We start from the raw sequence: 12,642 nt of genomic DNA on the forward strand, positions 1-12,642 counted from the left end.
TCTCAGACTGTTTCTGTAAAAGGTTCCTGAATGGAATATCACAGTGTCATTAGGATTAACGACCTCCCGGGAGCAACAGAGCCTGGAAAACCCACTGGTGCTCTTAATTTCAACCACCAGAACTAAATAAAATAGAGGAGGGTTGTTAACTGGAAGCTCAAGCCAGGCAGCTGAGTTTACAGGCTGCATATGGATTATTTAGGAACATTGTATTGGAAGTCCACAGAAATGCTGCAAACCTCAGAGCAAAGGCACTGGAAAAGTGCCAAGGAAAGCTGGCATAGCTTAACAGCAGGATAATGGGAATCATTAGAGCAAGAAGGCATCGTTCAAATAGCTGACAGAATATGCAAGTGAGGAAGCTCAGGAAGCGAGTTAAACCTAAAAACCAGAATGAATCCAACCCAAAAGGGAGTTTTTCAATCTTGAAACAGGCATTCAAAGAATAATTCCTTCCTCACACTTGCCTCCAGCCAAAGGAATCTGCAGGGCTAGTGGGTGATCAGGTTACAAAAGGAGTTTCCAGCCGGAGCAAGAAAAGGAAATGCAAGTTGTGCCGTGGTGTTTGATGTGGTGACCATGCCAAGACTCTCCTTCCTGGGGAGCTCGCTGCAGAGTGGATCATACTGAAGCAGCTTGTGGATACAACAGTGGGAACAGTTTAAATAAGTAGTAATAAGTTGCCAGCACCAAAGGATATTGATTCAAAAACTCTGAAGGAAGTTTAAAGGGGAGGAGCCTAGACCAGCATCTGTGGCTTTTAGGCTCATGCTAAATGCTGGAACCCTGCACCTGGAAGAGAGGGAATGTGGGAATAACTGTAAAAAAAAGATTCCAGGGAGAGATTGAGGCCAGCTATAAATGAGTAAGTTTGTATAGTGAGATTCAGTAGATTCTGTTCCAAAGAAGAAAATGTCAGTGGGTGCATCCATGGTAGTGGTGTAATGGGGAAGAGTGGACTTGGATTTCTGGTTTTTAAAAGAAGCTTGGCTTCAAAGGTAGCAGTGGGCCTGGAGGGCATCACCAGCCATGTCTGACAATCCTACAGGGATGGCTGGCACTGCTAGGTCAGTGCTCAGCAGCAGCCCAAGAAACCTTAAATGTTGATTATTTGGCAAAGCAGAGGCTGTATCCCAAACCAGTTTCCTCTTTGTCCTCCCAATACAGTCAGCAGTGGAGAAGCTTTGAAGTTGGATTAAGTCGGGGGGACGTTTGTGTCTATTTGGGGGGGAAGAACATCAGAAAAGCTTCTGGCCCTGCCATCTGACCTGCTAACAGGGTTTTGGTCCATTACAACTCCAACAGCCCTTTTTGTAGAGTTTTGACTATGAAAATAAGACAGAAGTTTACCTACTGTGCTTTAGGCTGGGGTTTACGTGTCTCGTGGGTACTCTGTGGACCCCTGGTCCTTCTGCCCAAAGAAAGCATCTCAAAAAGCACATTTTAGGTGGTGCTGGTACCCTTCAGGGGCAACCCTTTAGGTAGAGCTGGTGCCCCTTTAGGGGAAACGGTGCCCTTAGGGAGGGGCATGACAAAGTAGGGTAGAGCACTTTGGGCTGTAAAATAGAGCCCTTGTGTGAATGAGACATCAGTGCCACAAGAGAAATGTGTTCAAATCTTCCCTGGAATATAATAGTTGTTCTTGGCATGACAGGGTAATTCTGGCAAGGAATGTTTTGTCACTTTGATTATTCAAAAGTGGGGAGAAGCACTAGGAGATAGAGCAAATTATGGAAAGCAAATAGGAGGAAGCTGTTCACGCTTAGTGCCAAGATTTTTGAGTTGCCTGAAATACATTTTCATGTGGGAGAGACTTGAAAAACTCTGCTCTTTTAAAGTCTTACCTGGAAAATCTCCTGGTCTTGACCTCAACAGGTTAATTTGGAATGTGTTGGAATGGCAGGCAGTGATGTTGATCTGCATTTCTGTTTCCCCACAGCATCAGTGACAGCAGCAGCTCTCAGGGGCTGTCGCAGCCCTCCACGCAGACGACACAGTACCTGCGAGCTGACACGCCCAACAATGCCACACCAGTAACCAGTAAGTGTTAATCTAAGCACAGACCCTCCTGCCACGCTGCTTTGGGGTCAAGTGCAAGACAAGAACATGAATAATTCTCTGGATCTGTCACTTTGCCTCTTGAATTCACACAACGTGTGTTTTATCCAGCCACGCCATAGTCAGGAGTGAGTTTGGGGGGCATGTGAGTGCTCATATGAGACTGGGTTTGTCCCTTGGGTTGTTCTCCCTGCACCCAGAGCAGTCAGCCAGCCAGACTTCACCAGGAGCTGGGAACCATCTGTGTTTTAACATTGGGAAGAGCCTGCCTTGTGCAGTCCAAGCAGAGGAGAGAGAACAGGATGTGTCCATCCAGCCCTGGGATCAGTTACTAAAGCAGGTGATGCCTTGCGCATGAATCCTTATGGTTGTGTTATTCTTGTCATCTGTTGCTTACAGCTTTGCTTTGAATGATATGCAATAGCTGAAGAGGGCAATGAGTGGAAAGGAGGGGTGGTAGCAGTTTAGATACTGAGCTGGTAACTGATACCACAGAATATCCCAGCTGAAAGGACCCACAGGGAGTGTCCAGTCCAACCGCTGGCCCTGCACAGACACCCCAACAATCCCAGCCTGTGCCTGGGAGCATTGTTCAAACACGTCTGGAGCTCTGACAGCCTCGGGGCTGTGCCCATTCCCTGGGGAGCCTGGGCAGTGCCCAGCACCCTGTGGGAGAAGAACCTTTTCCTGATTTCCAACCTAAACTCCCCTGACACAGCTCCAGCCATTCCTTGGGGTCCTCCTGTCCCTGGTTACAGAGAGAAGAGCTCAGAGCTGCCCCTTGGGAGGAGTTGCAGGCTGGGATCAGGTCTCAGTCTCCTCCAGGTTGAATAGACCAAGTGCTCTCAGCTGTGTTCTGGGTTAATTTTGCGGTTAACATATTTATTACCTGTGGAATTTTTACTCCTCAAATTATAGTCTGGTGGAGGGCTATCCCGTCCAGCACTGCTCCAGGGAAGAGACTGTTCCTGCTGGAGGGAAGGTGGACAGCAGAGGGACACACATGGGGTTTTTTTAAAGCAACTAGTAGGACCCCAAAATCTCTTCCATTGTCCTCTGATGGCACTTGCTGATAGTGACTGTCCCATCATGAGGGAGCACAGCAGAAAGGCCATCATTACTCTCAGCCCTCCTGTGTTCTCCTTTTTTCCTCCCTATGTGTGGAAGCAGGTGTTTACCTGAGGTTGAACTGCACCTCTGGGAGAGACTTGGCTCGCTTCTAAATTGTACTGTATCTCCCTAAAAAAAGTAAAATATCTTATTTGTCACCTGAGTTCATCTTTCCCTTGCAAAGAGCTGCCTTCAAAATGCATTTGGTATAAGCATTAATTTAAAAGCAGGCTTTTAAGAATTTAATATATGAAATGTTAAAAAAATTCATTTTCACAGACTTTGGAAGAGACCTTATCCTGCAAAATATTCTAGAGCTGGTTTCTCTCTTGTCACCTGAGTCCCTCCGCAGTCTTTTTATTTTCTGTCTCTTAGAATGACAGAATCATTTAGGTTGGAAAAGCCCTCCCAGCTCATCAAGTTCAACTGTTCCCCCAGCACTGCCAAGGCCACCCATGTCCGCAAGTGCCATACAGCTTTTAACTCCCTCCAGGGGTGGGGACTCCACCAGCTGGGCAGCTGTGCCAGGGCTGGACAGCGCTTTGGAAATGGAATTTTCCCTCATGTCCAATCTAAACCTCTCTTGGTGCAACTTGAAGCTGTTTCCCCTCATCCTGTCCCTCTTCCCTGGGAGCAGAGCCCAAATCCCCCAGCTTTCCCCTCCTGTCAGGGAGTTGTGCAGAGCCACAGGGTCCCCCCTGAGCCTCCTTTTCTCCAGGCTGAGCCCCTTTCCCAGCTCCCTCAGCCTCTCCTGGTGCTCCAGAGCCTTCCTCAGCTTCCTTCCCTTCCCTGGACATGTTCCAGCCCCTCAGTGTCTTGTTCCAGCTCAGGCTGAGCTGTTGATGTCCAGTCTAACTCGGGGGTTTTTTTGGGTTTCTAAGTGACTCAGGTTACTTTGGCTGAGTTCCAGTTGCTGGAATGTTGTCCTTCAGAATCCTCTGGCCAAGGGCAGGGGACCAAGCCCGGGGTGATGGTTCAACCCTCCTCACCCTGCCCAGTGTGGTGGCCACTGTGCCTGAGTGGCACCGGTTTGCTGGGGGCAGCTCTTGCTTTGCAGTGTCCTTTACCTGCTTTGGGACACCCCCAGTGGCATTGGAAGTGGTGAACATTAGGAGAAGAAGAGAAAAGGTTGGATGCGTGTAAAAAGCAGGATTGACATTCTTGGTCATTCCACAGTTGCATAATTTTGTTTTCAGTAACGTTTAAATTTTGAAGGAAGTATTACCAGAGTAATTCTCAAGATTTCTCTAATAATTCATACACATGTACAAAAATATTTTGGCTTTTCTGACTCTGCTGGTGTATCTAGATGTCTGGAAGTGCCGGAAGAGGGCACTGGTAGTTTATTAATGTCCTGCTGGTATAAGGCATCTTCCCAGCTCCAAGTTTTCCAACAGTCTGTTTCCTCCTCCTGAGGGCAGTGTTGATCATCTTCAGTACAGGAGCTTCCTTCACCTGGAGTTAATAATAAAAGTTGTTTGCATGATACTATACAGAGCTCCTGTTTGTTTTCTTACCCTGCAGATGATTATTCTTGTGTTTTTCGTTGCTATCATCTTTTTAAAATTAATATATAATATATTTAAGATTGTGCTGCTCTCTTGTGTGTGGAGCCCTAGCTGGTCAGAGGTGGAGCCCTGTGCCTGTTCTCATTCCAAGGGTATTTATGTTGGATTGTTTGGCTCTGCTGGCTCCTCAGGTTATCCCACATTACGGATAGAGAAGAATGATCTGAAAAGTGTCACTCTCATGGAGGCCAAAGCTAAAGTGAAGGACATAGCCATCTCCAGGGAGAGGATCACCCTCAAAGATGTGCTCCAAGAAGGTATTTACAGCACTCAGACACTTCATTCTTACAACATGGTGTAGATATATAAATACAAATATATAGATGTTTATTTAGAGATTTTTCCGAAATCATTCACAGATGACATTTCTGATCTTTATAGCTTTGGTGGAGGGGAGGAATGTTGAGTTATCGTTGCATTTGGGGTGTGGGGAAAGTGGCTTCCAGAATTCATTAGGCTGGGAGAGCGACCAGGTGTGCTCAGTAAATCATTCAGCTTGTCTGTCTTAATAACCTGCTCCCTGAAATGAAGGGTGGCTGAGGAGGGAGGTAGCCAGTCAGGGCTCTCAGTGCTAAGGTAACTCACTTTGGGAAGTTCCTGCAGGAGAACTGCTCTTAACAACATAAAAATCAAAGCAAAACCAACCCAAAGCCCAGAAAAACTTCAGTTGTCCAAATTGGTGTCTCAGTTTGATAACTTTGATTTGGAAATCTGATCAGCACATGCAACATTTACAGCCTGATACAAAAGAATCAGAGATTACCTGATTGTTTTCATGGAATATCATGAGTTGGAAGGACCCACAAGGATCATCCAGTTCCTGAATTGTTCACTCTTTGTTTAATGGGCACTTTGAAAGTGTTCATGCCCAAGAATCGAGAAGAATCAATTCATGTTGATAACTGATTTTGAAAAATAGGCTTAAATGTTTAGTTTTCTTTGTCAATCACCTTTCCTGCTGGAATTTTGAGTCTCTGTCCCCTGAGAAATCAAATTTCCCCAAGCTGGAGATTAAAGATAATCATCCTTTAGAGGCAGAATGCTTTGTGTTAGCCTGAGCAGCACTGGAGGATGTTCCCATTCTTGTTCAGTGTGTGCCTCTGAACCTCTGAGGAGGCAGCTCCATGCTCACTTCCAGTGTGGCCTCTGCAAAAACCTTCCTTGTGAGATGTGCTTTGTGTTCCTCTGGGTTGCCTGGAGCTGGGATGTTGGGAGTCATCCATGACTAGAAGTGACTCAGTGCCTCAGCAGTGCTTCAGATATTTGGTGGCAGAGCTGCCCTGTTCTGCCAGATGAGGCATAAGGAGGTGTTGAATGCAGTTTGGACTCAGTTAATCCTGGGATCTCATTTCTTAGCCTCCAGCTGTTAATTTGACTCAGAACCTTCAAAAGTTAATCACAGAGTCACTAAGGTTAGAAAAGCCCTTTAAGGTCATCGAGTCCAAACACTCCCCCAGCACTGCCAATTTCACCCATGTCCGCAAGTCACGTGTCAGAGGACTTAAAAGACCTGACTGTAGTGGTGTTGAGTCTCTGCCATTGAAGAACAAAAAAGCTTCAGAGGGGAAGAAGGGGATAAAGTAAATGTATGCATGGGAGACTTTTACAGAGCTTGGCCACAGATTCATTATAAACTTCATGTAGCTTCTATAGCTTCACCTGCTTTAACATTTTGGAAATACGTATTTCTTGAAGGCACTTTCTTGAAGTCTTCAAGAACCAAAACAGGAGGATTTTAGTTGCTGTTAAATAATTCATGGTGTTTTGGTTGCCTGATAATCTCCCAAGTTCAGCTGCTGCTTAGTGAGATTGCAGTTGGAAGACCTCTGTCATGCAGGGTTTCCTTGCAGCCCCAGGGTACGTGACAGAAACGTTGCACTGCCCCTGTAAGGTGTTTAGAAACAAATAAGACCTGTGTTTCATACAAAAAAAAAAAAAAAAAAAAATATATATATATATATCTTTCAACCTGGCCAGGCAGGAGGAATCCCTGGGAAGGGACTGTAATGCTGGAATGGACTGTGTGGAGATGATGCACACCTTGGTGCAAAAAAGTGTTGCCAAGCTGAGGAGTAAAAACCAATTAATTCTGTGTGTTACCAGTTGTTCTCAGCCCAGCTCCTCAGAGTAGCTCCTCTTCCTGCAGTAGCATCAGTAACATCCTGTGAATGGAAAGATGCTGGAGAGTCTGAAAGATCCCCAAATTAACCCAGCACCTTCCAGCTGAGGTGAAACTTGTGAATAATGTGATGCTGACTATTTCAGAGTGTTGCCTGTGTGCTGGCTGGCCAGAATAGCTGTTTCCTTGTGAATGTTTCCAAAGGAACTTGGTCCTTGTGAGAAGTGCCTTAGCTTAGAATTCCAGACTGGGTGGGTGAGAAAAGGGAACTGGAGTTCTTAGTGCAGGGAGTTGACTGAAGTGCCACAAATAAACCATCATCATATTGATATTTCATTTCACTGGGCTCTGCTGCTATCACTAGTTCACTCTCAAGCTTGTCCCCTTTCGGCATTTACTGCCTGTAGTTGTGAATCCCCCTCGTGCTGGAGAGAGGTTGGGTTCTCTCTTAGTGACTTTATAGGGTTTAGAGCCTTTAACTGCAGCCATTCCTCACTTTCTGCTGTGAAAGGTACTGTTTGCTTAAGATACTCCTAATGTTATCAGTGTTCCTTAACCACACGTTACTAATTGGATGTTTGTTCCTAGGCACGTTTGGGCGCATTTTCCATGGAATTCTAATAGAAGAAAAAGACCCCAGTAAAGAAAAACAAGTTTTTGTCAAAACTGTTAAAGGTATGTTTGTTAAAGGAGCAGGTTTGTGTGCAGGTGTTTGAATTGTGCTGCAGGCTGAGGGTGCCAAACTTGGCTTTACAACAGTCCCCTTCTCTCCTAAATATGCAAATGATGAAAAGCAAAAGCAATTTGGATGCTTCCTTCAGCCACAGAGAACAGCAATCTTATATGGAAGAAAAATGCATGTGTTCTTGCAGTGCCTTCAGTCATTGCCCTTGAGTACTTCTGTTTATTATTCTTCTAAGTAAAAAAATTATTTTTTTCCCCAGCATGTCATTGTCTTCCCAGTCACAGTCTTGTTCCCTGCAAATTGCTGAAAATCACCTGAAATGCATCTTAAAAATCTTTTACAAATAAAATGCATGGCTGTACAAAAGACAGGGCATGGTTTCTGCCCTCCTTAAGCTTTGCAACTGAAGCGTGAGAATTGGCATTTAGAGCTGTATTTATCCAAATACAACACCTGTATTCAGGAAATACCTTGCTGGAGTCATTGAAATGGGGATGAGTAGACTTAAGGAAGAAGATTGGTGTAGATGACAATGTTGCAAATGTCCTACATATCTGTCACATGTATCCTATGTGTATATTACAAGTATCCTACATGTATCCCTAGGTTATGTGTATCTACATGTATCCATCTACCATTCCTCTGCAATCATTGCAGGTTCTCTGGTACCTCACAAGAGTTTTGCCAAACTCCTGGTACAGTGGTTGTTTTGCCACTTAGTTTTGTCATTTCAGTTGGGTGTCTTACTGCCTTTAGTTTTTCATTTAACAACATCTTTAATTCTTCCTTGCAAAAGAAATAAGTGTCTATAAAAATTTCAACTCATTCTACTTTTTTTTTTTTTTTTTTTTTTTGCCTGGCTATTAATTTTTGAAGATACTGATTGGAAAATGGTGGAGGCGCTGAATTTTGTTCTTGAGTCTTTCTGCTACCCATTTATTCCCTGCCTACTTTAAGAAAAATACATTGCTTAAAGGAAGCAGCCACCTTGGTCTGTTTATGACACAATCTAGTTTATTATGTGGTATTCTTTTCTCTCTCATGATGTAGAATGATGGAATGAATCATGGAATGGTTTGGGTTGCTTCCACTAACCCAGATTACTCCAAGCCCTGTCCAACCTGACATGGTTGGACACTTCTGGGGATGGGGCAGCCACAGCTTCTCTGGTCAGCCTGTGCCAGGGCCTCCCCACCCTCCCAGGGAAGAATTTCTTCCCAATGTCCCATCTAACCCTGCCCTCTGGCAGCTTAAAACTTGTCCTGTCATTTCATCCCTTGTCCCAAGTCCCTCCAGCTCTCCTGGAGCCCCTTTAGGTGCTGGAAGGGGCACTAAGTTCTCCCTGGAGCCTTCTCTTCTCCAGGTGAACACCCCCTGTTCTCCCAGGCTTGTCTTATTTAAAAACTAAAAATTATGCTTCTTTCCAGGATTTTGGGAACATTTTCTGAGTTCTGCCTTCTTCTGTTCCCTTTCCCTGCCAAACAGGTTTTTTTTGGGTTGTTTTTTTTTTTTTTTCCTTGGCTCTTATTTAATATAGTTCTCAAAAACTTAGCCCTTGGCACACGAGCTACTTTTTATAGCATTGGATTAAACAACATAACAACATTTGTTAAAACTGATCTTAATTTAGCTGCCTCCCATGACCTCTTATTAAACTGCTTTCCCAAAATGGGACTTCCAATGCACTCCTGAATCCATAATTCTCCCTTACCATGGCTTGTGTTTATGAGACAGCCGTGTCCTACAGGAAAAAAGCTCTTCACTTTGCAGAGAAGGATTCACTGCAGTGAACTGGAGTATGGTCTTTAGGGAGTGATGGCATTCATAAGATCACTGTAGAGAACCCCCCCAGCATTAAAAAGGATCTGTATGTAAAAAGTGTACAGTAGGTTTTGCTGATACTTGGGCTTAGGCAGCGGAAGTTTGCAAGGAAAAAAACCTGTAACATCCCTTCTCCTCACAGGAGCTCACTTGCAGTGCTGATATCACACATCTTCATTTTCACACCCTAGCCTGTGATTGCTGTGTGTGCAGCTGGGACATGTAATACGTTGGGAATTTGATCTGGTTGGAAGAAAAAACCTGCAAAATTCTGTTGTAACCAGAGTTTTTCCTTGATCTCAGTCATTCTGTGGCCACACACACACTGCAGTTCTGGCACGAACAGGAGCAGGGCAGGACCATAAAAGCTTGATGGGTATGAGAACCATTAAACTGACTTAAGTATCTCTTTGCTGAAGGCAATAAAGCCTGAGGGTCATGGAAAATAGACAAGGAATATTTTCCTTCCTTAAAGCATGGATAATAGACAAGTCTGTGGAATTAAATTAACCCTTCCCGAAAGTACAAGCTGCTCCAGAACTGTCTTGTTTTACCCAGAGGTGCACTCTGAAAGTGATAAAATGAAGTCCAGTGGCACCCCAAATATCAGGAAACAAGGTGGGGGGGGGGGGGGTTGTTGGGGGGGAGTATCCCAGATCTTTGGAAAATGGGATCCTTATTTTAGTAGTATCGTGAAGAAGAATAACCTCCTTGAGAGAAGAAACACCTCTGTTTTCTCACCAATATCAGAGCTGGAGAAACTGAAGACACTGTTCTGACATTAGGGTAGTTGTTATGACTTTAAACCTGGAATTTCAAGAGAATCCTTGAATCCCAGAATGGTTTGGGTTGGAAGGGGCCTTAAAGCCCATCCACTCCCACCTCTGCCCTGGGCAGGGACACCTTCCATGGACCAGGTTGCTCCAAGCCCTGTCCACCTGGCCTGGGACACTTCCAGGGATCCAGGGGCAGCCACAGCTTCTCTGGGTACCCTGTGCCACTGTCTGACCTCACAGGGAAGAATAAATAAATAATTTTTTAAAAAATTGTCTTCCTTATGTCCAATGTAAATCTACCCTTTTCCTGTTTAAAACTGTTGCCCCTTGTCCTATCCCTGCAAGCCATGATCAAAAGTCTGTCTCAGTCTTTCTTACAATCCACAAGCCACAAAGGTGTTCTTGGAAAATTTTCTTCTTCAGCCTGGACACCCTCAGCCCAACAAGTGTTATGGATGGGCCGTGAGCTTGGATTTCTTGGCTGTTAGGAGAAGAGCTCTGCACCACTCGGGCAGGTGTCAAGGTTGTGCTCTTCAAGGAGTGGTGTCTGAATGAAAATCCATGAAGAAAAGTCATGCCTTAAGTGCCTGTCACAATGGATCTCTTTTTATGTGTCCCTCCTTCAGTTGTCAGTGTATTAAAGCATCCATACCCTTTCAAGAGGGGTTATTTCCAATAATGTGGACAGAGGGAATGTGCTGTTCCTGTGCCAGGAAAGGGCAATGTTGTGGCTATTGTGTTCATCAGGTGATAGTTATATCTGGAGGTATTTCCTGCTCTGGAGGGGAGAGTGGGTGCAGCCTTGTCAGTTTGTCTCTTCACTGTATTCTTCTCCCATGGTTGATTGTTGCCCCCAAAGGATCAAAAGCACAGCTGGTTGACTGCAGTAACTGCAGCAGCCCTTCCCACTTCCCTTCCCCGATGTTTTCCAGAACTCCAGTGAGATGCAGAGCATTGCTATAAACCAGGAGAGTGCTCAGTGAAAATAGGATCCCTGGATTTCTCTGAACTTTTGTGCTTGTTCCCCTTCTGAACTGATTTGCTCTTAAAGGAGTCAGTAATGCATGAAAACCGAGAAAGCCTCGACCTGCCTGAGAAGTGGAAGAGCCCATCCTGGAATATTCTGTATTCCCTGTTGTTTCAAGCTGGAGTAGAACTATTAGGTCAGACTCTAAAATAGCAAGTTTGAGTCTGGTTAAGCAATATCAATGCAGGGGTTGAATAGCTTGGAGTGTGCTTGTTTCAGCATGGTCTGACTGGTTTCTCATCCACCACAGAATTTGGGGTCTTTGATTTGAACACTTGATGAAGCTATTGAAGAACTTTTGAAGTGATTCAGTGATTACTTGTTCTGCAGCTCTTAAATTAAAGGGGTGTAAAAGTTGGAGACGCTTCTCTTGAAGCCTCAACACCACATCTCTTATAAAGACTTGCTGAAGGAGGATTTATCCCTGGGTTTAAAAGAGTTTTTTCTCTCATGGAGCTTTAGTTCACTCCGGGGAGAAAGTTGTAACATGCCCATGGCAGTGACAAAGTTTCTACATGCAGGTTCATGAAACAGATGAGTTTATAAGGTTTTTTAATGTTGTATCATCTGTGTCTGGATGCCTGAGCCTTCTCATAAGTGCAGTGCCTTGTGCCAAGGGGAGCTTAAAAGGAAAATGGATCTCTCTTGGCTTTCTGGAAGCTCTAATAACTTCAGACTACCAAGATCCCAAGCTCTGGGGAAAAGGTGTGACTTGTTCAGACTGTCCTGCACCCTTCATATTGGCCATACAGTTGCATTGTCTTTGCACTTCACATTTCCACTGTGTTCATTTGCTAGGCAAGGTGCTCAAAGTCACAATGACTTTCACACTTACAACATTTCAGTGGAAAATTTGCCTTTGTTCTGTCTTCAAACAGGCACTGATGAAGATTGAGGATGTGTGTCATTGCCAGCAAGAACAAGGATCTAGAATATTATCTAGAATATTTGGGATTTTGGAATCTTTGGATCAACACATCTTGAAAAAGTTCTTTGTTAGAAAGATGAGAGACGTAGCTGGCATTTGCTTTCTTTGTTGTGTTTTTTGTTCTACAGAAAAAATGCGTTATAAGGGTGGAATGCTTCACTTTCCAATCAGAGGTTTCCAATCCCTCTCAGTTTTGGAAATGTCTCTGATGGCGTGTTTCTCCAAGCTGGCGTTGCATCTCTTGCTAGGGTTTAACAGATCCCTTCACTCTTTCTCTTTTAAATCATCTGATGTCAGAGGAGGAAGAAAACACACACGTTTCACCTTTGATTTAAAGAACACATTGTTTAATGGTGCTTTTCCTGTCAAGGAGAAAAATCTTAGTAAAACAAATGGAATTGTGTTATTCCAGGAACATATGAAGTGAGGGTGAGCTGCGCAGAGCCCTGACTCATTTGGGATGTTCTGGCCAAGGTACACTTTTGGTAAAAACAACCCAGTGTGCAGTTCAAGATAACCTGGCTGCTCCCATTTCATGTTCTAACCACTT

General features: G+C 44.4%; 1 protein-coding gene across 1 annotated transcript in view; it reads left to right on the forward strand.

Annotated features, from left to right (window-relative positions):
• RYK (receptor like tyrosine kinase) overlaps window positions 1-12,642 on the forward strand; it is a gene marked incomplete at its 5' end in the record, with an annotated part of 55,157 nt that overhangs the window by 24,913 nt on the left and 17,602 nt on the right. The window contains 3 exons of the mRNA XM_083868883.1: window positions 1,940-2,040; window positions 4,868-4,993; window positions 7,444-7,530. Of these exons, the coding sequence (XP_083725009.1) occupies window positions 1,940-2,040; window positions 4,868-4,993; window positions 7,444-7,530 (314 nt within the window). The remainder of the gene's footprint in view (window positions 1-1,939; window positions 2,041-4,867; window positions 4,994-7,443; window positions 7,531-12,642) is intronic.

The sequence above is a fragment of the Zosterops lateralis genome, assembly GCF_965231275.1.
Source record: "Zosterops lateralis genome assembly, chromosome: 10".
Classification (NCBI taxonomy): Eukaryota; Metazoa; Chordata; class Aves; order Passeriformes; family Zosteropidae; genus Zosterops; species Zosterops lateralis.